This window comes from Lucilia sericata, unplaced genomic scaffold, assembly GCF_015586225.1.
Source record: "Lucilia sericata isolate MDLA Ls3-8-SP2 unplaced genomic scaffold, ASM1558622v1 Contig000010F_arrow, whole genome shotgun sequence".
In the NCBI taxonomy this organism is placed as follows: domain Eukaryota; kingdom Metazoa; phylum Arthropoda; class Insecta; order Diptera; family Calliphoridae; genus Lucilia; species Lucilia sericata.
This window is the reverse complement of record NW_023994050.1, coordinates 1,204,476-1,227,888: the sequence shown is the minus strand read 5'-3', so window position 1 is coordinate 1,227,888 and position 23,413 is coordinate 1,204,476. Positions and strand designations below refer to the sequence as shown.

Below are 23,413 nucleotides of genomic sequence, written 5' to 3'. Positions count from 1 at the left end.
GGGCTCAACCGAGAGGCCGCAATGTTAACCCGGCGAAGACGGAAATCTGTCTTTTCACAAGAAAGACAAAAATTTCTACATATACTGAACCTTGCTTCTTGGGCAAGAAGATACCGGAGACAGACAAAGTTAAGTACTTAGTTGTAATACTTGATCGGAAATTAAAATGGAGACACCACATAGAGGATAGGATCAACAAGGCACATCGGTGCTGGGCGATATGTAGGAGAACCATAGGCATGAAATGGGGTCTTAGTCCTACTATGACAAATTGGCTTTATAAAAGTGTAATTAGACCAATTCTAGCTTATGCTTCAATAATCTGGTGGACTGCTTTGGACAAAAAGTGTAATATCAAACTACCACAGGGAGTTCAGCGTACATGCTGCTTGGGTATAAGTGGTGTACCATGTGTACTACTTCAACCAAGGCTCTGGAAACGTTGCTAGATATTCCACCCATTGAAACATTTATAAGATATGAGGCGGCGCTTACAGCCGAACGGCTCTTTACTTTAGGCGAACTGGCCAAAAACGGTTATAGGACACGTCATCAATGTATACTGGACACATTGGAAGGTTATACACATTCATCGGACGTGCCTGATCGCATACCAGACACTGAATATGTCGGAAACTTTGAAACGCTAATCCCAGATAGAATGTCTTGGTCAAGCGGAACATTAGAGCAAATACCAGTAGGAATCCGTTGCTACACGGATGGCTCTAAATTAGGGGACAAAGTGGGCCTGGGGTTCTATATTGAAGACCCAGAAACAGAAATATACCACCGTTTACCTAATCATAACACAAGTTTCCAGGCAGAAGTACGAGCAATAACGGAATGTGTAAATTGGATTAGAATAAATATGGCGCCCACAGGGCTTAATATATTTACCGACAGCCAGAAGGCAATTTGTGCGATATCAGGTGATAGAATTAAATCTAAGACCGTATTGGATTGTAAGAAAGCTTTAACTGAATACTCTCCCAGAGGTAAGGTTCACATCATATGGGTACCAGGCCACTCGGGAGTAGTCGGCAACGAAAGGGCGAATGTAATAGCTTTAAAGGGAAGGGAGCTCGATGTAGTTAACCTGACAAACGCAAAACCATTCGACGCAACAAAAGCTGAATTAAAAATATGGATGAGAGAATCCCATAAGGCCTCTTGGAATAATGAAACGGTGGGTAGAACCACAAAGATTCTATGGGGTGACCCTGATGAGAGCAAGACGAGAAATCTTCTCAAAATGAGCAAGTCTGAGGTTAGTATGATGGTACGTATTCTGAGTGGACACACAGGATTACGAGCACACCTATACAAAATTGGACGTGCGGATTCAGACGAATGTAGAGCATGTGTAGAGGACAATGAAACTCTGGAGCACTTTCTTTGCCATTGTCAGGCATTCGTCGAAGTTAGATCCAAGTATCTTGGAAGTAATGTTATTCCGGAAATAACATTCTTAACCAACACCGATTTGAATATTCTTAGGAATTACGTCCAGGAAACTGAGTTTCTGAACATGGAAAAATAATACATTCAGTGAACAAATTTTTTTTTTCTTGAATTGGAGCGCACAACAGGCCCGATAGTGGCCTAGGTGTATTTCTTCGGATTTGATGTAGTATACATCCTCCTATCAACCTAACCTATTAGTGATGCCACGCAAATTATTACAAGTTCGCCAATTTTTTCAAACGTTAATTTAGATTTTAATGTAACCTATGAAAAATTTTAATAATATAATAGTTTCCCAGATATACGAATTTTTTTATTTAATTCATTCCCCCTAATGAAAATATTTAAATAAATTTGATGATTTTAGGTTTATTAGTTTCCCAGACAAATGACAAATGTTCACATGGATGTCAAAGTTGTTCTTGCAAAATTTGAGGATTTTAGCTCTAATAATTTCTCAGATATACGAATTTTTCTATTTAATTCATATGGGGCGTTACAAGCTCCCCTGATGAAAGTCCACCCTTTGTCTCAAAATATTCAGATGAATATTAAAGTTCTTCGTGCAAAATTTAAAGCTAGCTTTGTATATTTTATTCATATGGGAGGAGCTATGTCCCACCCCCCAATGGTAGTCCGCCAATTTATTACCCAAAATGTTTACATGGATGTTATAGTTCTACATGCTAAATTTGAAGATTCTATCTCTAATATTTTCCTAGATAAGTGAATTTTTGTATTTAATTCATATGAGAGGTGCCACGCCCTCTACTGCTAGTCCGCCCCTTTTTCCTTAAATAATCATATTGACACTATAGTGGTTCTGACAAAATTTGAGGACTCTATCTGTTATATTTTCTCAGATATACTGATTTAATATTTTCTTCATATGGAAGTTGCCACGTCCACTAGAGGCATTCCGCTCATTTTGTCCAAAAATATTCTTATGGATGTCAAAGTTGTCCATACAAAATTTGAGGACTCCAACTCTTGCAGTTTCTGAGATATGGGACTCCTACATAGCGCCTAACATCTATAAGCTTTGTTGGTTCTATTATCTATGTATATGGTATTTCCATTTAGTTTTCGATCGAGGTTTATGCCTAGATATGCAGCTCGAAAGCGATATTTAGGGTCTCCTTGGGCTTTCCGCATAAATAATTATAGATTTACAACAGTCTGCGAGATCACCTGGTGTATTTAATTTATCAGTTAAGGTTGTTTAGAGACTATTAATTGCGGATAAGTTTAAAATCATCTTCGATATCAAATCGGAATTAGTAACATTAAGAAGAAAACACATTTTTAGTCCAAATTTTTGTATAAGTATTTACATGCATGCAAAATACTTTTTTGATTTTGACGTAATTGAAAAGGGACTCTGGTCTTAACACTTTCTTTAATAAATACTCAAATGGATTTAGATTTTATTTTGAAGGAATTTATTATGGCAAACATTTATACTAGGTAAGAACATTTACATTAAATTGTATGATTTATGTTTATGCATCTGCTGATTCTTTATATTTTCTTTTTTATTTATTTTATTTACAAAGTTTACGAGTTTTTTGTTTTAGTCTTAGTAATGCACGTGTCGTGTAAAATAGTAGTAGTATTAAGTTGTAGTAAGTAATAGTATAATTAATAATTGTTGTTTTTTTTTTGTTTGGTTACAATAACATAAATGATTGTTATACAAATGTATTTTGTATTTTATTTACTATTTTTAACGTTTAACTAAATAAATGCAATTTTAAGTTTGTGAATTGTTTATTTTTTTGTTAAATATACATTGAAATGTATAAAATAAAACTAACTAAAAATCTAAAAGTTAATTTAAATGTTGTGTGTACGTTTTTTGAATTTTGTCTCATTTTATTCACTAAAACTAATTGGAAATAAAGATTTATTTTATAATAATGTGCATTATGTATTTCCATACAACATTACAGTGGCGAATAAAATTGTGCAACGTAATGCCGAAGGCATCTTATATATCTGCATTTCTTAATGTATGTTCATCGGTTGAATCAAAATAAAAATTTCCGATGGTGGCATAATATGTAAAGTTATTTACTTTACTTAAAAAATCTGCTGTGTCTTGAAAGTGATGGGTGTAGGAATATGCATTTTTCTCTTTTTTGGCTCGTACTAAATGAAATGCTCTCATTTCTACTGCGAAATGTACAGCAAAAGAATTTAATAATCTATAATTGATTTAATTGTAAATTATCTAATTGCTCAATGAATTATAAAATAATGTTAAATAAAAATAGACGGAGAACGCATTAGTTTGGTTCAGAATTTAATTGGAAAACTTTGTTTTGATTATCTTGATTGCCATATAAGACATAGAGACTGTCGTCGGGTGTTAAATCCATAGCGAAATTATTTAATGATAATGTTAAAAGCTCGGTTTTATTGGTCAGTGCTACTACGATATAAGTACAATTTGGTAGAACTTCACACGCTGAAATTTGTCCAGGAGGCTTGAAGACAGCTAAAGACTTTCCTGTAAAATGAAAATAAAACATAATATAATAATGTGCAAAGCCTATTTAAATACTTAACAGGAGCTGTGTTCCAGAACATTTCTGACTAAAACCTGTAGAAATGTTAAGCTTGAGAATAAAAGTACTCAAAATTTATATTATACTAGGTTTTTGTATCCGGATCATAGATCAATTTATCTAAATTATCAATGACTTTTCGTTTTACCGCCGATAAAGAAATATAAAAGTTTCGTCGACTTAAAACAACTCAAATTTATTTGCTTTACATCGGAAAGCTTTAATAAAAAGCATGAAAAAATTCAAAACTACAATTATATTACTAAAACTAAAATATATTTAGCCTTGGATAAAGGATATTCGTTGACTTAATGCTAATTTTTCCCCTTTTTTTCTTCGTTTCGAAAAATTTCTCTTTTCCCCTAAAGGTCTCCTTATCAAATTTATTTCTTGTGATCTTATAAAGCTACTAATGAAAATTCGTTCAAAGGTACAAAAAAAAAGTACCAGAAATACTAACCTTACCCTCTTTATTGAATTTCCCAAATTTATGTTGTTTAATAAGTTTTGAAACATTTCATAAATCGATATTGAAAAATTCAGTCCTTGGAACATTTATTAAGAAAAATCACGAAAGTCCCCTTGACCCCCTTTTCCCTTAAATTTCAGAAAATACAAAAAAGCGAACATTAATGTAAATTGTATTTAAAACCTGCAAACTTGACAAGTAAAGGAACACAGCTTGTAATATACATATATATGCACATTTGTATATAATTCTTGACAAAATTATTTGGTACCTGTACTGAGTTCCCATAGACGTAAAGCATTATCGCGACCTTCTTTATCTGTCGACATAAGCACTTTTCCCATGGGGTCTATTTTAAGACTTGTGACCGGAGCATTGTGTCCTATCAGCGTTGACCGACAATTCCCCGTTACCAAGTCCCAAATGAGAATTTTAGCATCTTCTAGACCAGCAATAACGCATGCATTGACTTGAGAGATTGCCAAAGACACAGTGTTACATGTTGGTTTCCATTTCTTAAATAGAGTTCCACTTTGCAAATCGTATACAACAATAAAATTTGGTGTAGGCTCATTCAATTCTTTTGCAACCACACATACGTAAGATCCTTCATGAGTTATGGCGGACAATGATGTTATAAAATCATGATGTGGTATCCGCAGATCATAAAGCAACTTTCGCTGTGTTAAGTGCCATACTAATAAAGGGAATGGTTTTTGTGTTTCATCTCCGCAGACAAGAATCCTTAAAAATATAAAGATAAAGTAGTTTTTAGAAAAATCTATAATTCCATTTTAAATTAAAAGGTATAGCATTTTTTGCTCAATATATCATTAGTATATAATATATCCGTTTTTTAACGTGTTGTAATTAGTTCGATATATTAATATCGATCGTTCACATGTATGCATATATTATTACCTTCCATCTCCAGATACTAGTAAAGAGTTCAGAAAACGATCTTCGCCGGCTTTGAATGTAGTAACACAATCTCCAGACTCTAAATTCATCAGATTAACATACATCCTATTACGTGACAAACAAACCAAATGTTTTTGATCATGCAATCCAAAATATGGCATTTTTTGATTCATAACTCCTTTTAGAGCAACCTGAAATGACATAAAGAAATGCTCAGAATAAACAAAAGTAAAGAAAAGTGAGTTCATACTACTAGGGACGATAATACAATCTTAAAGAGATTTGCATTATGTATTTGGAAAAAAAAAATATGTATTAATTTAAAATAACGAACAAAAAAAACAAATAAACTAAAAATAATTTTTATACCCTCCACCACCATCAGTGGTGATAGAGGGTATATATAACTTTGTCATTCCGTGTGTAACACCAAGAAATATTCATCTGAGACCCAACAAAGTATATATATTCTGGGTCCTTATGAAATTCTGAGTCGATTTAACTATGTCCGTCCGTCCGTCTGTCTGTCTGTCTGTGTAAAACACGCTCACGTTAAAACGAAGCATTATAATATATAAATTCACCCAAAACATTCATTATTATCCGGTACAGTTTGGTATTGAAAATGAGCAAAATCTGTTCACATTGAGAAAAGTTATGAATCAAAATTTAAAACAACCTCGAAAAAAATAAGCATTTTTTACACATTCTGATGTAATTTTCTCGAAAACTATGCAAGATAATTTCATGAAAGTCATCATACATTCGTTTCTACACAAGATATTTATTTGTGCTGAAAATTGCCAGCATCGGTCCATAATTTCATATACCTCCCATACAAAAGTGCATATTCCCGGAAAATAAGTTTTTTGTTAATAACTTCCGTCAGAATGTTGATATCTTCACAAAATTTTACAAATTAAAATCTTATGTTAATAGAAAATCACTTAAACGCGCATAACTCATTACTAAATTAAGATATCCATATAAAATTTGGAATAAGTATTACTCATATGCACAGAAATATTACTATAAATTTTTTTTCCGATCGGTCCATAATTGGTCATAGCTCCCATATAAGGTCCCCTCCCGAAAATCACTTAAACGCACATAACTCATTACTAAATCAAGATATCCATATAAAATTTGGTACAGGTATTGCTCATATGCACAGAAATATTACTGTGACAGTTTTTTTTCCGATCGGTCCATAATTGGACATAGCTCCCATACAAGGTCCCCTCCCGAAAATCACTTAAACGCGCATAACTCATTACTAAATTAAGATATCCATATAAAATTTGGAATAAGTATTACTCATATGCACAGAAATATTACTATAAATTTTTTTTCCGATCGGTCCATAATTGGTCATAGCTCCCATACAAGGTCCCCTCCCGAAAATCACTTAAACGCACATAACTCATTACTAAATCAAGATATCCATATAAAATTTGGTACAGGTATTGCTCATATGCACAGAAATATTACTGTGACAGTTTTTTTTCCGATCGGTCCATAATTGGTCATAGCTCCCATACAAGGACCCTTCCCGAAAATCACTTAAACGAACATAACTCATTACTAAATTAAGATATCCATACAAAATTTAGTACAAGTATTGCTCATATGCATAGAAATATTACTATGAAATTTTTTTCCGATCGGTCCATAATTGGTCATAGCTCCCATATAAGGTCCCCTCCCGAAAATCAACTAAACGCACATAACTCATTACTAAATCAAGATATCTATATAAAATTTGGTACAAGTATTGCTCACATATACAGAAATATTACTATGAAATTTTTTTCCGGTCGGTCCATAATTGGTCATAGCTAACATACGAGGTCCCCTCCCGAAAATCACTTACACACTCATAACTCATTACTAAATTAAAATATCCATATAAAGTTTGGTACAAGTATTGCTCATATGCACAGAAATATTACTGTGAATTTTTTTTCCAATCGGTCCATAATTGGTCACAGCTCCCATACAAGGTCCCTTCCCGAAAATCACTTAAACACTCATAACTCATTACTAAATTAAAATATCCATATAAAGTTTGGTACAAGTATTGCTCATATGCACAGAAATATTACTGTGAATTTTTTTTCCAATCGGTCCATAATTGGTCATATCTCCCATACTAGGTCCTGCCCCGAAAATTTTAATTTCCTTAAGTTTTTCACACAAATTATTAAGTATCGTTAAAGCATATCTTAGGGCGCTATAAAAATATAAAAGAAAATGGGGTTTGTAATGTTCAAAAAATCTTGGAATTGTAACAGATTTAAGCTGTTTAACTCTTGGGGTTTTTCTATTTAAGACATGAGAAAACTTATTTCTATAAATATTTGATCAATTACAACAGTATTAATATAAAAGTAGCTGGTGGAGGGTATTTAAGATTCGGCTCAGCCGAATATAGCACTCTAACTTGTTTAAACTTACCTTAAATTTACCATCATCCAAATTGATAACCTTGATCTCTCTTCTGCATAATACGGCTGCGTTATATGTACCGAATGGACACATGGCTGTTGGTTGTGGAATACCCTGAAGAATGCGAACTCGTGAACAACTTTTAACATCCCATATGCAAATTTCTTCTCTCTCTGTGCTTATTGATGCGGCAAAAAATCCTGGATGAGGCAAGTTAACTATAACGTCGTAACTGATCTTTCCGGTTTGAAGTTCATCTCCAAAATTTGTGTTTATTATGTCTAGGAATGGAATCTCTAATTCATTCGTACATTCAAGCCATGACCGAATAATCTGATCATCATTCAATGACGGATCTTCTCTAATGCGAGATTTCATGTAGAATTTTATGAGCGTGAAAAACTGATGACCATCGTAGTTCAATTCATGCATATATTTTTTAAGGAAATCTTTTAACAAGCGAATATGTACATATGGCTGATCAGATGTACCAGATATTTTTTCAGATATCAATACGTCACTCATTAGGTGTGCCGGTCCAGTAGCGTGCACTTTATCAGCCATCCATTGTAGTTCAGTAAAGTAGAAACAGTGGAATAGTATTTCAACTTTATTCAGTCCTAAATGATCTTCCATTACATTACAGAAGTGATGGTAAGGCAACTTTAAGAATTTTTGATAATTGTATCTAAAATGTTGGTAAAGAAGTGTGCTTTAAAGACATTAATCAGGCAAAAATGCAAAATACTTACATAGGAATTATTTCCTTTAGGCCCGTGAAGTAGTTCTCTTGTCTGTCAAAATATTCTCGTATAATTTGGTGGACATGTGCATGTTTACTCTTATACTTTGACAAAATGGCATTTCGAAATGATTTATCAGCAATTCTAATATTTCGTATCGATAGTAGCATTGGGCCCATAAGCCAACAAAATTTCGACCAAACCCTAAATGCGACCTGCGCATCAATTTGGCTTATTCTGTGAAATATGTCAATGCAATCGCTTTCTCTAATACCCCATTCTGATAGTGAGAGTATTAGCATCATTATTTCTGAATGGTCGCTTGAAAATTTTGATTCCATAACCTGCAAAATTTTGCCCAACATTTCGGATATGTCTGTCATTGAAATAGATGTATGGCCCAGCCAAGCTAACCACCACAGAGATTTGGCATGAAAAGGTGTTTTACCATGTAACATTTTCCATTCTTGTGGCATTTTAATGGCCCCATTTGCCGCATAAAAATCTCCACCACCGGAGCTTAGAATATCCTGCCACTGCCGTTCACTGAATTGCTTCATTTTGATGAAACACCTATTAGGAATTCCCGTTTCAATGAGTTTTTCAATCAAAGGATTTTCCTCATTGTTATTCTCTGTCAAGGTTAAAATTATTTTGCACATGTTGCTCAAATTAATTGGAAGCCATTCTAAATTAGTTCCATCCATAATGTCATCTACCGAATCGATTATAATAACAAAAAAACATTTTGTGCTTTTGATAACATCCTGTATTACTTTCGAGTAGTTCTCGAGAGTCTAAAAGAAGGAAAAGAAAAGAGACTTTTAAATAATAATAAACAAATAAGTTGATATACAAATTAATATCTATTGTCGATCTCTATAGATAGTTAATACAAAGTACCGTGGAATAGTAAAGTATACTAATCGGCTAAGATTCTATTAAGCTATGTGCGTACGATACTGATCGCAATTTACCATATAGAACAAAGCCTATTGAAAATGGTTGAAATCGGACTATTATTTCACTTAGCCTCATACAACCGTTACAAATTACTAGCAAAAAAAGAACTTCCAAAGAAGCGAAAAAGAAGTAGAAATTAACTCCATTGAAGTACTAAAAAAGGCCTGAAGAAGTGATGATTTTAACATAGGCTTGTCATAGGAGGATGTCCTTTATATTTCATTCCAAATTCACTACTTCTGCAGTCATTCCCAAGATATATTTTTATGCTCTTTTTTTGAAGTTATTCAGAAGTGAAATTATATTATTATAGAATACAGCTAATTTGACTTAATTAATATTAACATTAATAAGGGTTTTAGATACATTTAAAACAGAAGCCCAAAAATATATATGTCTTCAGCATTGAAAAATAAAATTATTTTCGCTTCTTCGGAAGTCATTAAAATCACTTCTACAGAAGGTAAAAAAATTCACTAATTGCTACTAGTGAAGTGGTGATAAATGTTATTCTTTTTGGAAGTACTTCGCTTTATTTTAAGTCAAAAAACAACTTAAATGCTTTATTATTAGAAATAATCCATATTTTTTACATAATATTTAATGATATAGGGTATCAGATGGTCGACAATGCCAGACTATACATTCTTGTTACTGTATAGGTTAAATTATTTTTCTTACACATACCCTAAATACTTATTACTAGGAAATATATATGAAATTTTCAGTTTTCAAGGCCCTTTAAGTTGTAAAATTGTTTCAAGGCAGATTAATGATACCAAAGTTTTTAAATCAACAATGAGTTTGTAAAATTTTTTCCTTCTAGGTTACAAACCTGCATAATAGGGTGAGTCGAAATCCAACTTCTAATAGTAAAATATTGTATTTCAACGTCAAATGGAAGGACATTCATATCGAATAACAAATTTTTCGGCATCACGAATGGGACTGACAATATAAAATTCGTATTACTGGATGCCCATTGTACTTTTATTTGACGTTAAAAGACAATATAATTTAATTATTAGAAGTTAGTATAAAATATGTATATCTACTAGGGTGATCGATTATTCGACATTTTCCAAAAACCGGTTTTCGAATAGTTCGAATAGTTGACATTTTAAAAAAACCGGTTGATATTTTTCAAATTCAGAAAAAACCGGTTAACCGGTTTTTCATTTTAAATAAAAAAATATATTTTAATTTGAAAAACTTAATGTTTATGTTTAAATTTGATGAACATGGCCCGACATGATTTTTAACAGTTTAAAAGATTAGAACTATAGATCTAGTCGTCTGATTTACATTATTTCATTAATATAAAAAAATTAGGAAAAAAGTGGGACACTTCTGTTAAACATAAGGTACTATGTAATCCTAGCTTATTTTAAAAGCCCTGTTTAGGAAATTAGGCATTCCAACACTTCCATAAAATTTCAGCCGTAAATTAATTATTGTAATTGGAATATAATCTTAAGATTGATAAAATTTTATCAAACAGTTATCAATTTTACAAATAATTTTTTTCAATTAATTAGGAAAATCAAAAAAGTTTAACCAAAGGAGCTTTAGAAGCTTTAGGAGCTTTAGCTCCTCGACTCAAATATTTTTAAAATTTAGCTGTATTATTATTTACTTAAAAATTTCATTTTAATAATCTTTGAATACAAAGCAAATAAAAGTATTCGAAACCGGTTTTTAAAAAGTGAAAAAACCGGGTTATTCGATATTCGAAAAATCAACATTAAGAAAAAACCGACACTGGTAAAGCAGAAAAAACCGGTTTTAAAACCGGTTGAAAAATCGAGTCGATCACCCTAATATCTACATTAAGGATTCTACGCGTCTGTCAAAAAAGTAGAATCAATGTATTTGTATAGCTTAGAATTTTTTTCTACTTTTATAAACGTCACAAGCGAACATGTCAGCTGATTTTGGCTATATATATATATATATATATATATATATATATATATATATATATATATATATATATATATATATATATATATATTCTTGTTTTAATGTGTATTTATTAATTTTAATAAATTAAAATGTGTTTAATGTTGAAAAATCGATTTTTTAAACCATTCACAAACAAAGTTACAAGAATTTTTAATAGTATAATCTACATATCGTCATATGAAATCCAAAAGGCCCTAAGATACAAAAAAATCAAAATCGACTTTTTGATTGATTATGATACACCGTATTAAAATACATGTTCCTGCTAAATTTTACAATCAAAATCAACTTCGCTATCTTCGAAATTTTAAAAGATTATGTTCTAAAAATACCTTAAAATTCATAAAAATTTTAAAATTCTTTTGAGTTTTTAACTTCGAATTGTAAAATGTTATAAGTTGGCATCAAATAAAGCAAAACCTTGCGATTTATAGATTTTTTTAACGGCTTTAGGTTTTTTTGAAAAAAAAAAATCCAATTTCCGAAAATCTTTATGAAAACAAAGAAGCCTTATGCTTTCCATGTTTCGGCCTATTTCACCAACAAAAACCGATTTTAATTTAGTTAAAAATGATGAATCTTACTATTTTTTAATGTAACTTACGCCCTTTTGGGTTTCAGAAAAAACAAATTCTCATGGGCGTAAGTTTCATATCTCCGCAATTAAAACAAAAACCGAAAATTTTATTCAAATACCAATCTGTCAATAAAAAAAGCTTAACTTGAGAAAATTTTGAAAAGTTTTTGTTTATTTTTCATTTTAAAAGGTTTATTAAATTCGTGTGTCAAACAATGACACTAGTTTAAATTGAAAATTTCCAATTTTGTATTAAAAAATTTAATATTTTGTTTAGAGTAAATATCGAAAACTTTAAAGCATTTGAACCGGAAACTTTTATACTATATAAGCTCTATTTTTATATGCTCTATTTTTCAAAAAAAAATTAGAAAAGTTATGATCCTAATGTATTACTTACATGTTCCATTCTAATTTGATGTCCGTAGGCCAAAATCGACATTTGAGAAGCAATCGAACCCAATACGGAGACCAGATCAGATGATCTAACACCAAGATTTGCATATCTATATATAAAATAATTTTAATATTATTATGTATGTATTTATATTTTATTGATTTGTGAAAATCCAAATTCTTACCTTAGCACTAGATTAAGTTCAGGCTTCCATCTGTGTATGTTTTCAACAATTTTTGATATAAATACACTTTTACCACAACCGCTTGGCCCGGACACTACTAAGGGATGAGCTGTACTGTCTTTTATGTACCTGTAATGAAAATGATAATATTAATTACGCACAAAAATATGCAATAGTAATTAATTTTAGCATGAATCAATATTACATATCGTCACCTGAAACGCAAACGGCCCTAACTAACCAAAAATTCAAAATCGACTTTATTGTTGATTATAATGTATTGCATCAGAACAAATGTCCACACAAAAAATCCTCCGGCCAAAATTAGCTATTTTATTGACAAAAAACAAAAGGCCCTATTATTATTATTATTAAAGGTAAAAAGTACAATTTATCCATTTTTTTATACGCCATTGTCAACTATCATAACAACTGATAGCTTTCACTATTAAACAATTTGTTTATTTACTACAAATAAATCGCGTTGATAGAAACGAACTTTTCAATTTCAATAGTTTTTTGTTTCTCCTGTAAAATTTTAAAAATGTTAGATGGGGCCGTTTGCGTTTTAGGTGACGATATGTATTTGCCCAGAAATCATACTATATTTTCCTGATAAACGGACCACATTTGGTCCAAAGCCTTCAGAAAATAATGGCATTTTTTTTTTGCAAATTTACACATAAAGTATCAAAATTTGAAGCATACTTAAATTTTGAGTTTTTCAATTTTTGGACATTAATATAGCCCGATTTTCGCTACAGGTTACAGTAAACTTTCTGACTACTTAAAGTAACATGTGCTAAATGTTATCACGATTGTCACATAATCAACATATTTGTGACAATTTAAACATATGTATATGCAATTTAAACATATACATATGCATATTTTGGAGGGACATTTATGTGGTGAGTAGGTGTAATCGTGCACCGATTTTATATAATTATTTTTCCAAAATAGTTAAAGTTCTAAAAGTGCAATTGCGGTACGTCCGATCATTAAAAAAATCAACAGTATAATTTATGCTTATATAAAACTAGTTGTTCTGATTTTAGTCTACATGGACGGTTATACATAAATAAATCGACTCCGAAAATGATTCTGATCCGATCGGTAACTTTAATGTGTGACCAATATTTGTATGCACTATAAATATCAGTACAAACCTTCCCCCGTCGTATAGAGTATAATTAGACGTGCCTTGACACTTGCAAAATATGCTATGAAATGACATATAGGCAATTCCATATCCAAAAAATTCATCCCACCTTGTTTTCCAAAATATGGATTAAAATAAAGTTGCAACATCAAGAAAAAACTAAATAATATTCGTAGTCTATGTTTCAAGACAAAGTTGACACTGTTGTTAGTCATTTTCTGGACATTTTACTGCCAACGTAGTAAAATCTAACAACATAGCTTTAGTCTAATACTGATAGTTATTATATATGTATGAATGAATGTATGTATATAGTACTTAAGTTATTTAAAAATTTGTACAAACCTTTTTATATCATTCATAATATCGAAATTTGGTGAGTTTTGAGCTAATATTTTGGAGTAATGTCCAATTAATTCAATTTCTTCTAGAAGAACATGATCGACTCCATTTGTATTATATGGGATATTATTTTTAGTGACGTGTTCTTCAAATATTGATGCAATGGATTTCTCTAAGAGATTTTCAATTACGACGGCTAGTTCATCATCCAAAATATTCATTGTCGGTAAAATCCGAATCAAGTTTTTCTCCGATAAATGTGACTTCAGTTCTGTGTAAAGTTTGGACATACGTCTAAGTACCTCGAGATCATAGGCAGTGGCATTTTCTGGAGCTTTCATGTATTGTGGACCGGTCTGTATCCATATACAACGTTTTGCAAGTTCCTGGCTCATAAGAACAGTATTGTTGACTTCCTGTTCGACAACGGTCGACATGTATGAATCTTTAAGATCATCCGAAAATAGTCTCAGTAGTACTCCCAACAACAGATTCAGCTCGTCATCTTGAGCAGCGGAATAATTTTTACAAAGTTCAGTATTTAAGCGGTGACACATGGGCTGATAACAATTGTCGATAATGTACCATTTTTCCAAAAGAACTTTCTCGTCTTCATTGGCCGCCGTCAGAACTTGCGTAAAGTCTTGACTTTCAATTGTCAGTGGCAGCATTGGAATGCCGAGAGATGATCCTAAAAATAATATAGGAATCACATATGCTGACGAGGTGTGTCGTGTAATTTCCGACAGACAATTAGCTGCCTCTTCATGACCACCCTGTGCCTCCAATGGACTATGAGTCCAACGACTTGCTTCCATCAATCTTGAATAGTTACTAACTCTGTTGCCTGTATCGACATTGTGAACATCTGAGATAAACATTTCAAATCCTTTGCTTTGACATTTTTTTGCCAACTGCTTGTGTAAACTATAAACTACGCGCTTATGTTTTTTATACTCTGGACTATTATCAGCCAGTATATAGATTACAATTTTTTTGTTCCTTTCGATCTTTCTTCCGGGTAAAGGCTTCCCTTGTAATATGGACAAATACGTTGTGGACGTATTTTTCGAATCTGATACATCAGCTTGTGTAGTATTCGGCTCAGTGTTGGGTGCTGTAACTGTTGCTGATTCTTAAAGGAGACATCAATAAATTTTAGTAAAAAATTACAAAGTATGCAATTAAGTAAGGTCTTACCACTTGATTCTTTCTTATTTGTTGACGCCAATTTATCGCCATTACGACTATCTATAAAGTCATTCCCTTTTACAGTAACAGCTGATTCATTATTTGTTATATCAGGCACATTTTCTGGATCGGCTAACGGAGCCTTCCTTTGATCACTGTTATCGTTTACATTATCTGTTTGCTGATCGTTTTTATTTATATTATATGAGCTAAAAATGGATAAATAATAGTATAGTGAACTTAATTGTAAATAATTGTATATTCGTACTCATCCGACTTCTCAGATATGCTGTCTTTTTTCTTGCTTTGGCCAGAACTGCAAACATTTCCCATTTTTGTGGTCTTCTGCAAAATATATAAGTATATAAATGTTTTTGAGAATTTTTAAATCACAAAGCAATATTCTTCAATATGCAATATTAAATATTTAAATCCCATTAAAACAAAGGATTTTTTTATTGGGAGTTAGGGTGGCCCCAAAATTTAAGTTGCTGATGTTCCCACCGAAAATGAAAATTTAGTTCATTCTTAAATACCAATTCTCAAAATTTTTGTACTGACGTCAAAATTTGGTGAGCTGGATCAAAGGATAAAAAGGTCCTTTTTTAAGGTTTTTCTGATTTCTGGCGATTTCAATTACATAAGACCATTTTGTATACGAATCCTTAAATAATTTACGTAGAATTATTCAATGTAATTAATTGAAATTATTATTCACCGAAACGGTTTTTTTCAATTTTTTTGAAATTCGATATGTTTTGCATTTCATTTAAAAATTTTAAACCCTAATTTCTCCCCGATATTGTGCTAGCTATATTTATCTTACGTACTTAATATGTATATCGCAATTAATATAAGCGTAATTTTATTAGCTTTACATTGGTATATAACACTTTATAATTTCATTCTATTATAAATAAAATTTTTCAGTTTGAGTGTGTGCCAAATGATAGCAAAGTTCTATGGTGGATTGTAATTTTCCTATGGTGGGAACATTTTTACATTATGCTGTGCCAAACGATATATTTTCCTGTTGTGATAAATTTTGACAATTTTCACTGATCAATCCCGAAATTTTAACACTTCCAATAAAAGTAAACATTTTTTACGTCCTTTAAGAATTTTATAAATGTCTTTAATATAAAACGGATTTTGAAATGAAATTGTAAATTTAAAAATTGTATTTTTTTATATATTTTTTGTTTTGCAAATTTTTTATTTTCATTTGTTAGAAATTTATGTATCCCAAAGAGCTAGTAAATTTTTATTCACCTCATATTTATCAAACATTTACTTTTACTAGTAAATTGCTATCGTTTGGCACACACTCTTTAACTAAAATACTAAGACAATTTATCCTAAAAATCTACATGTTTGTTACGCTTGCTTTGTTGATAACGGTTTGTATGTTGTTGTTTACATTATTTTTCAATGTTTTGGTAGCGTACGTTGGTTTTGATAATATTGAGGATTATTATGTATTAATTTCAACGAATTTCCTATCATTCCTATGAAAGAAAATGAAAAAAATCACAAAACTTCAAAAAAGGACCTTTTTATCCTTTGATCTATCTCACCAAATATTGACGACAGGATAAACATTTTCAGAAACGGTATCTTAAAATAAATTAAACTTTAATTTTAGTTGAGAACATTCACACCTTATTTTTCCTCCATAAAAACGGGGCCACCCTAATGTACTTCCATGTAATGAATATTCCAAAGTTCAGAAATATCGCTACTTCAAAACCCCTACTATTTCTCAAATTCTTTTTGAACTGGATTTTACAAATTCCTCAAATTAAGATTTTTTTTTTTTGTTTTTCACATTCGATTTTAAAATTGACCTTAATAAAGAGAAATTGACAACTTTTTAATTCAATTCAGAAAAGATCAATTGAAATTAAGATTATTCATTGCAGAAAGGAGCATTTTAGAATCAGAAAATGTCAATTAAATTTGGGAATTTCCATTTCAAATTCGGAATAAACTAATTTAATTTGCATTCTTTTTAAATGATATTTTGAATGTTGTTGTTTAAAAAAATCAAATAAAAAAGTTTCGGTTAAATTTAATGAGGTTTCTGATATATTACCTCAAGCTTGACGATTGTTTAAATAATTTAAATAAATTTTTAATTTTTGTTATATACAATAAATACAATATTTTTTACGAAAAAATCACCAAACTATAAAGCAATTAAAAATATCACAGGATGTACTCTGAAAAAGCTCTAAGCTACCTCAGACTTTAAGAATGTGATAGTAGACTGAGCAAAATGCTGAGTCTGGAGAATTTCGGAAGAGAATTCCTTTTCAGACAATCGGTACAAACGATTCAAAATACTACAGCCACTACCAAAGCCGATTAAGTATCGGAATAAGTCTAAAACGATATTCGGGACCTTATTTAAGAACCGCTTAGGAAAGACAATTTTTCGATGTCGAAATATAGAGGTTATAGAAGACGCCAAAGTAGAAAAGTTCACAATTGTCCTGGTTGAAACGTTCGAGGACAGATGTCCTCTGCTAGAGTCCCAGGAGAAGTCATTTGTAACAGGGGACGTCACGAACCTTGGAAAGACTCTTCGCAAACTTTAAGCGTGCACGACGCAGGACCAAATGGTACTTTCCCGTCACTTTTGCAGATGGAGGCGGGGCTGTTTTCGATTCATCTGTCAAAGATTTTCTCTGCATGCTTAAAATTCGCATATACCCCAATTAAATGGCAGGAAGCAAGGATAAAACCAGGAAACCCTAGTTCTGCGACATCAAAATCCTATTGATCATACGTCCTTCCTACTTAAAAGCAGTATACCTACCAGACAAAAATCTCAAATATACGCAGCATGGTTATGTACAGGGATAATCATCGAATTCGCCTTTAATAACGTGTGTACTGATACTCTTATTTAATCCTTAGAACTGTTTTATGTTGACCGGGTGCTCCGTAACTGGATCAATTAAATGCTAAGGAACAGATGGATGAGCTGCGAGATGTACGATATAACTATCAGAAAAAGGGTATTTCGCGGTACACCACAGGATGGTATTTTGTCCCCTCTACTCTGGGTAACCACGATTAATAGCATCCCCACCGGGTTATGTTTCCTTGATGATATATCCCATCTTGGTGTGTTGCAATCCCAGGGTATAGAGGTGCTACCATTATCTCTCGTCTGGGACTATAAACTGGTGATAATCAAATGTATTCTCGGCCTTTCCTTGGAATGATTTGACATGGGGTCGAACCAGAGCGTCAGATAACGTGGTTATACGGGTGGACGGTTGCCCGCAGGACTTTGTCCTGGCTGGTCAGTTGGTTGAGGTTCCTTCGGGATCCACGTAGTGGCTGTGGGAGAACTTTGGTTTAAGGACTGATATATCCAAATGCCATATACATATGTCTGGATTCTCTCTCCGGTGCTGTTGCCATCTCAAAATATCACTGGGTGATTTGACAAGGCAACTTATGATGGATTCCTGAACCCGTTATATAGATTGGGAAATTGTCAGATTGACTAGTACTGATTTAGTATACGTTTTACTTCAGGGAAGTTCTCGGTGCTGTTGACATCTCAACATGATGCATCTGCACATGATTGTTACATGCTAAGCGACTAATGGTCCACTCATTTTGTCAGGGCAATTATTCGTTTGACTTTGGAAATTTCTACATCCTTTGTCATATTATCTCGACATATAGAGGAATACTGATCTATTGGCTGGGTATTTCGGACTACCAAATACGCCTCTAGGTTGTGCTACTGAGGGACGAGAAATCTGAGTGGATCACCAGAGGATGGGGAAGCTACGGTGTCCCTTATAACAACGTACATATATACTTGGTAGTCCATTTCAGTGTTACACCGAAATTATGGATTTATCAGGTGCGTTCTTGTACATGGACCGGCAGAACCAACTACAAAAGTTGCAACCTGAATGTTCTTCTTTGAAGTCACTAGGGGGTGCGTGGCAGACCGTTCTCAAGTTTACCCAGTGAATGAAAAAGAACTGAACACGTCATCAAGGTATTCACACACATTGGAAGGCTATACAAAAACATCCAACGTGCCGGATTACATACCAGACATAGAATATATCGGGAACTTTCTTTCCCAGAATTATACTACTGTTTACCTAATCACAACACTTGCTTCCGGAAGAAGTCCGAGCAATAACGCAATACGAAAATTGGATTAAAATCAGGATGACGCCTATATTTACCAACTGCCAGAAGGCAATTAGGGTGATAACAGGTGATAAGGTTAAATATAATTCAGTATGGGATTATTAAAAAGACCTAACTGAATACTCGCATAGAGGTAAGTTTTGCGTATATAGGTACCAGGCCACTCGGGATTTGGCGACGACAGACCGTATTTACTTGCTTGACAAACACAAAACCATTCGACGTAACGAGGGCCGAATTAAGGCCTCTTGAAATAATGAAACGGTGGGCAGAACCATAAAGATCGTATTGGGTTACTCCTAACGGGCGAATGGTGGGAAGCCTCCTCAAAATGAGCAAGTCTGAGGTTAGTGTGATGATACGTATTTTGAGTGGACACACAGCATTACGCACACAACTATACAAAACTGGATGAATCAGCAGTATCACTAAGGATTACAGGAATCTCATTTATACCGATTTTTGTATTGATCGGACCTTATTTGACCCTAATCCCCATGCAAATCCTCCTTCAGAAAATAACTTTAATTCCATAATTCTTTTAATAACATTAATATCACGATGAAATTCAGTATAAATAACTTTTATATAAACCTTAATCTTTTCATTAAGTTTTATGAGAATCGGCCGATATTTAACCCTATCCCCATATAAAGAAAGAGGCTTTATATGGGGGCTAGGGGCAAATATGGACCAAGCCCGATAAAATTTTGTGAATATATTTATATTAACATAATATTTTATTGTGCTGAATTTCATCGCGATATTTGTGTTTATAAGTTAATTTGGGACATTCAAGTAATTTTCTGAAGGGGACTTTGTATGGGAGCTAGGGTCAAATGAAGACCCGATCTTTATGAAATTTGGTAGGGTTATCAAGACTTCTATAAAACTTAGTTGTGCCGGATTTTATCGATATATCTGTATATTTAACATAATTATGAGCTCAGAAGCCCTTTTCGGGGGGTTCTGTTCTATGGGGGCTAGGTGAAATAATGGACAGATTTTAACCATTTTCAATAGGCTTCGTCCTTGGGTCAAATAAAACGTGCGTACCAAATTTCATCCAATTATCTTGAAAATTGCGACCTGTACCTTGCGCACAAGGTTTACATGGACAGCCAGCCAGCCAGACGGACGGACGGACGGACATAGCTTAATCGACTCAGAAAACGAATCTAAACCGATTGGTATACTTTAAGGTGGGTCTAGCACGAATATTTTTGTATGTTACAAACATCAGCACAAATCCAATATACCCTCCCCACTAAAGTGGTGTAGGGTATAAAAAACGGTGCAAAACTTACATAAAAAATATGTTCGCAGATAAACTTAATATGTGTTGAGATTCAATTAAGTTACGGACTTATAAGTGCTTAAAGGTACGAAACTCCGTTTTTACCTGTATTTCAAGATTTTGAAGGTGTTTGGTAAATTTCAAAAACAGATTCTTGTTCTACTCGGATCCACCTTTCAGAAAAATAGTATCACTTCCCAGGTATTTAATTTTTCGTTTATTTTATCTCTCTGTGTAATTCAGTTAAAACTCATTTATTCCAATAGAATTTTATGTCTGTTGTTAGAACCTACCAAATTCGATTGGCAACAAACACGCTTATCACAATGAATCTGTTTTCTCTGTGTATAAAAACAGCTTAAACGAATATCAAGCTTAAAAATAAAAAAGGTGATGACAACTGTTCCCCATGGTCGATTCACATCAAGGGCTTTGGCTGCGCCATAAGCTGAAGCCAACTAGGGATCAGTGTGATTCTAACCTGAACAAATAAAATGTTCTGAGTGGCAGTTTTACATCGGAAAACTATATAATACAAATATAATTTATTAAATATTCATATTTTAATTCGTTTCAATTTATATTTTATACATATACACAGATATATGTACATTAAGGTGGCCCCAAAAAGTAAGTTGTTAACGTTTCCACGGAAAATTAAAATTAAGTTCATTCTAAGATATCATTTTTCAAAATTTTGATGAGCTGTATCAAAGGATTAAAAACATCAAAAAAGGACAAACATTTTGAGAAACGGTATCTTAGAATCAATTAAATTTTAATTTTAGTTGGGAACATTGACACTTTATTTTTCCTCCATACAAATGGGGCCACCCTAATGTACATATGTACATATATATTTTCAAAATACTTTATATTTAAATTTATGTAGTACAATGTACATTGTACATACATATGAAGGTATATTAATAAAAAAGGATACATACAATTAAAAATTTAATATTTTAATATTAATATTAAGCGGTGATTAAACATGGGTAAGTAATTGAATTTTTTATGTTTGTGTATTGAACTATTGCAGATTGTAAAATTTATTTTTTTATAATAAATGTTTATATTTTATTTACTTAGATGGAGAGGGTAATTTTAGATTAGATGGTAGTAAAACTTGTATTACGATTCGTATGTTTTTCTAACTATAGACGGAACGCATGCTCGACAAAGAGACAGACGTCTCTTACACACACACACTCACTCACTTATAGAACATTATTATCAATTTCGTTTTGATTTGTTTTGTTTGCAGTTAAAGACATTTATTTATTTTTTCTTTTATTTTGTGTACACTTAAATATACATCTTTATTTATTTATTTATTAGAAGACACTAGTACATGGACACATTTTTATATTTGTACATATGTATATCTTTTAAATATATATGTAAATTACATACATATATATAAACATAAATATCTTTTTATAATAATATATACGTATGTATATACAAAGTATATACATACTTACATATTTATATATAATGTATAGAAATTCGTTTATACCATTAAAAAAAAAACAAAAATAAGATGCCAAATTATCTAATTATAATACTCTTCATCAAATTATACAAATCTTATTTCGTCAATATGTAGATTTATTTTTCTTTTTTGGGGCCGAGATGAATAAAAGAAAACAAAAAGAATTCTTTAGTATATCTAAAAACGTATACTACATAAATAAAATGTATCTACATACATATGTATATACGTATGTATAATATCTAGATATACATATGTGCAGTTAATAAAAAAATAAGACAATTTGCTTAATTTTTCAATCACTTTATAGACACCAAACTTTATAACAATTTAATTCGCACTGTTTTTTTCTATACATTTTTAATGATTTATAATCCTATTTGATATTCATAAAATGAACATTTTATAAAATATTGGATTGGATATTTGTATAAAAATATCTTAAATAATGTAAGTATACATGTTTTATATTACATATAAATTTATAAAATTTTATAAAAGCATATACACGCACTGAATTATTGAATTTTATGATTTATTTGTATAATTATTTACTAACTTTTTTTTAATTTGCTGTATTTAGAATTGTGGTATTTTTTTATAATTTTTTTTTTTTTTTTTTGTTATTTTATCTAATTCTTGTGATTTTTTAGTTTACTTTTTCCCGTTTTTCAATTTCGCTACATTTTTATTGCTTTGACTAAATAACATATTTTCCTGTATTATATTAAAATAAATATATATGTATATTATATTGAAAGCTTAAAGCTTTATGGCATGTACCGTTAGCTTTTTCTTCAAAGCTTTAACTGTTGGCAATGCCATGAAACATACATTATTGCCATAACAAACAAATACAGATTGCTAATAAATAATTACTACAAAGAAATAACATGTAAAATACATATCGCCCATTTACTACAAGACTGGCATAATTCTAAATTAGGGTGTTTTGAACAGTGTATTAAAGTATTTCAAGTAACTTTATGTGTTATAAATACATATATTAAAGGCTCTAATAAAAACGAAAT

The 23,413-nt window shown here is 31.7% G+C and overlaps 1 protein-coding gene across 3 annotated transcripts; it reads right to left on the bottom strand.

The window, feature by feature from the left end:
• Positions 1–2,890: 2,890 nt before the first annotated feature.
• On the bottom strand, positions 2,891–23,109 carry LOC119603685. 3 transcript variants are annotated; one of them, XM_037955809.1, is made up of 11 exons: positions 22,942–23,109; positions 15,665–15,741; positions 15,406–15,605; positions 14,209–15,340; positions 12,702–12,830; positions 12,521–12,626; positions 8,625–9,412; positions 7,882–8,560; positions 5,425–5,615; positions 4,775–5,247; positions 2,891–3,976 (listed from the first exon to the last, which is right to left on the bottom strand). In XM_037955809.1, exons 2-11 carry the CDS (start codon positions 15,727–15,729, stop codon positions 3,753–3,755), a joined length of 3,987 nt encoding a protein of 1,328 aa, XP_037811737.1. In that variant the 5' UTR covers positions 15,730–15,741; positions 22,942–23,109; the 3' UTR covers positions 2,891–3,752. The 3 variants fall into 3 exon arrangements, with proteins under 3 accessions (XP_037811737.1, XP_037811745.1, XP_037811753.1); XM_037955817.1 differs by lacking the exon at positions 22,942–23,109 and adding an exon at positions 22,105–22,175 and having other exon boundaries at positions 3,017–3,976; XM_037955825.1 differs by lacking the exon at positions 22,942–23,109 and adding an exon at positions 21,832–21,850 and having other exon boundaries at positions 3,017–3,976.
• Positions 23,110–23,413: the final 304 nt, after the last annotated feature.

Coding starts and splice junctions, on each gene's coding strand:
- LOC119603685 (XM_037955809.1), bottom strand. CDS start 15,729: ATGGGAAATGTTTGCAGTTCTGGCCAAAGCAAGAAAAAAGACAGCATA. Junction 15,606..15,664: donor ATATCTGAGAAGTCGGATGA/GTACGAATATAC, acceptor ATCCATTTTTAG/CTCATATAATATAAATAAAA. Junction 8,561..8,624: donor CTAAAGGAAATAATTCCTAT/GTAAGTATTTTG, acceptor CCAACATTTTAG/ATACAATTATCAAAAATTCT.